This window comes from Cyprinodon variegatus, unplaced genomic scaffold, assembly GCF_000732505.1.
Source record: "Cyprinodon variegatus isolate N-32 unplaced genomic scaffold, C_variegatus-1.0 Scaffold1038, whole genome shotgun sequence".
Classification (NCBI taxonomy): Eukaryota; Metazoa; Chordata; class Actinopteri; order Cyprinodontiformes; family Cyprinodontidae; genus Cyprinodon; species Cyprinodon variegatus.
In genome coordinates this window covers 243,950-247,462 of record NW_015151491.1, presented here as the reverse complement: position 1 = coordinate 247,462, position 3,513 = coordinate 243,950, and the positions used below count along the sequence as shown (strand labels likewise).

The 3,513-nt window shown below is 40.8% G+C and overlaps 1 protein-coding gene across 1 annotated transcript in view; it reads left to right on the top strand.

Moving 5' to 3' along the window:
• Positions 1-3,513, top strand: part of gps1 (G protein pathway suppressor 1) — a 23,027-nt gene that overhangs the window by 15,270 nt on the left and 4,244 nt on the right. The window contains exon 8 of the mRNA XM_015399684.1: positions 1,343-1,428. Within this exon, the coding sequence (XP_015255170.1) occupies positions 1,343-1,428 (86 nt within the window). The remainder of the gene's footprint in view (positions 1-1,342; positions 1,429-3,513) is intronic.

Below are 3,513 nucleotides of genomic sequence, written 5' to 3'. Positions count from 1 at the left end.
ATTTGGGCCGTGTTATCGCGTGAAGTTACGTGAACTCAAGTGAACTTCTGTTAAATCTCCGGACCTGTTGCCGGAGCCGCAGAGCCGCACCGCACCGTAGTCAAAAGGGCGGTGTGAGAGGGGGTGTGCTGGAGTTGCGGTCTCCGTCGGCTCGGTAACTGCACAGGAGCCAGTGTGAGCAAGGGGTTATTCTGACAATTGAATGCACATTTGCTGCAGTCCTGCTTTTTTAGGGGGGGGGGGACTACTGCTTGGTGTCATCTTCAGTTTTAAATGGTGCACTGCATCTGATCTTCAATGACTAGATGATCTGGTGAACTGTAAAGTGCCTTGAGATGACATGTGTTGTGAATTGGCGCTATAGAAATAAACTGAATTGAATAGAGTTGAATTGAATGAGGATCAGTATTGGCTTCCCCCATTATTGCAACATCACCCAAAAAAAACCCTGAAAGCTGCTCTCTGTATACTTGCTCCAGTTTTGTTGCTACGGGTCCCAACACTCACAGTTCGGATTGTATCACGGTTACGGGTTGGAACATTTTTTGGATCACCAGGGAAAAAAAACGCACACACAACCACTATAATTTTGATCCCCATTTATTTTGTTGAACACTTATTTAAGCATGTATTTCTTATTTAAAAAGATTCAAGAGGTTGATCCAAATCTTAGATGAAATAATAAAGTTTAGTTTATGAAAACAATTTAAGGTGCGATAAAATGCATGAAACCTTCAAATCCCTTTACACAGGTCCCTGTAACTTTCCGTTGCTCCGAAGGTCCGCCTGTCTGTGGTGTTTGTGATAGTTCAGCAGCGAGTTTTTCCTGCTCATACAGATGAGGCTCAATTATATTTTCACTGAAGTGGATGCACAACGAATTTACATACCGTGGCTTAAGCACATGTAGCATTATGTTTAAAGCCCTTGTTTCGAGTATGGTCTCATGTCTGCTACTATAAAAACTCTGACCCTGTTAAAGCTTTAACCTTGTTTGAGTTTGCCGCTAAAGGCTTTTTAAATGCCTCGTCATAAGTGGTTGTTGAGCAACACTCATCTTAGATCCTGTCGTGGACGCTGATACGCCCGGTGTTGGTACCAGATCTGCTCAGGGCCCAGCTTCCTGCCAGTGACGTTACACTACATGATTGGCTGCCACATGATGTAAAACATTGTGCTTGCCCTGACAATGAACAAAACATTTTTTTAAAGTGTGAAATGAGTTTTAGAAATAATACAGTCAACATTTTCCCCCCCAAAAAANAATTTTCTGTTACACTACCTTAGAGCAAAGATGAATATCTTCTGATTTTAGTTGTCATTATGTCTATTTTTTCTTAAGGACTCGCTGAACTGGCCTCCAGAAAATACAAACCAGCTGCTAAGTGCTTTCTGCAGGCTTCATTTGACCACTGTGACTGTCCAGAGGTGAGTTGCATTTTCAAATTCTTCAAAATGCAGTGATATTTTAGATTTAGATAGATTTATTTGTCATTTTGTTTTACACACGTGTAAAACGAAAATAAATTCCTGATATGCTGGTTGTGTATTTAAATTGTTTTTTTTTTTTTTTTTTTAGTGTACCGGTAGTCTTTTTCAGTATTTTGAAAGGGTCCCTGGTAAGAAAGAAAAATATTTATATATATGTTTTAGTTTGGTATGCCTGTGCACCATTGGTTAAAAAAGAAACACACGGACATGTTTTGATTAGGATTTAACTGATAAGTCATTACAAACTTTACAACAACAGAGAATCACCATACAATAAGAGTGAAAATGATCAAATCTGATAACACATATAATGAGGAAATGGAAATGTAATGAGGAAATTCAGAAACATCTCTCCCATCAACAGAAGAAAAAAATCCCGTCTTTTTGCTTGTTTTTCTAAAGAAATGGAGGCATTCCAACTAAAGCCCGGCAAACACTGGGTGACATTTTCAATTATTTTAAGCAGCTACAGCTCAAACTGTCCAATGAAATCACAGGTTTAAAAGCTCACAGTTCAGGATGCATATTCTCACACTATGCAACCCAAAGCTCTGACGCGATCTTACTTCGGCCGAATTAATTTCAAACATGTTTGATTTTCTCCCAACCTTACGATACCTGATAGGGAGGTGGCCATGAGAGGCTAATCGCCCCTCATTACGCCCCTGTATACCACCGAACGCATGATGAAGCTGAAAGTCAGCCCGTTTAAAAAATTCTCGCACAACTGGAGAATCGGCCCAGATGAGGGGAAAAAAAAACAGCACAGCCATCTTTGTTTTGTTGATTAACGTCATACTTGTCACTGCATTTCATGGTTCTAAAACATTTCTGTATCGAGGCTAACACATTGGTTCTGGCAACATGTCTTTTCACAATGTTGTGACATTTAACCTCAATTGCAAGGTAAGTTTTGCCGAGGTTTACCCCAGGCTCACACCGACTCCGGTCTTACCGTTGCGGTGCGGTGGGTGCGGCGCCGCAGTGATTCCAAGTNTGCCTGGCAAGAAAAAAAATAAATATATATATGTTTTAGTTTGGTATGCCTGTGCACCATTGGTTAAAAAAGAAACACACGGACATGTTTTGATTAGGATTTAACAAACTTTACAACAACAGAGAATCACCATACAATAAGAGTGAAAATGACAAAATCTAATAATACATATAATGAGAAAATGGAAATGTAACGAGGAAATTCAGAAACATCTCTCCGATCAACAGAGGAAAGAAATCCCGTCTTTTTGCTGGTTTTTCTTAAGAAATGGAGGCATTCCAGCTAAAGCCGGGCAGACACTGTGTGACATCATTTTAAGCAGCTACAGCTCATTTGTCCAATGAAATCACAGGGTTTAAAAGCTCACAGCTCACGCTGCATGTTCTTACACTGTGCGACCCGACGCTCTGACGCGATCTTACTTCAGCCGACTGAATTTCAAACATGTTTGATTTTCTCCCAACCTTACGATACCTGATAGTCAGGTGGTCATGAGAGGCTAATCGCCCCTCGCTACGCCCCTGTATACCATCGAACGCATGATGAAGCTGAAAGTCAGCCCGTTTAAAAAATTCTCGCGCAACTGGAGAATCGGTCCGGATGAGGGAAAAAAAAAACCAGCACAGCCATCTTTGTTTTGCTTCATCTTTCTACCCCTGATTAACGTCATACTTGTCACTGCATTTCATGGTTCTACTGCTTGGTGTCATCTTCAGTTTTAAATGGTGCACTGCATCTGATTTTCAATGACTGGATGATCTGGTGAACTGTAAAGTGCCTTGAGATGACGTGTTGTGAATTGGCGCTATAGAAATAAACTGAATTGAAAAGAGTTTAATTGAATGAGGATCGGTATTGGCTTCCCCCATTATTGCAACATCACCCAAAAAAAAACCCTGAAAACTGATGTCAGCAGTCTTTCCATGGGCGGCTGCTCTCTGTATACTTGCTCCAGTTTTGTTGCTACGGGTCCCAACACTCACAGTTCGGATTGTATCACGGTTACGGGTTGGAACATTTTTTGG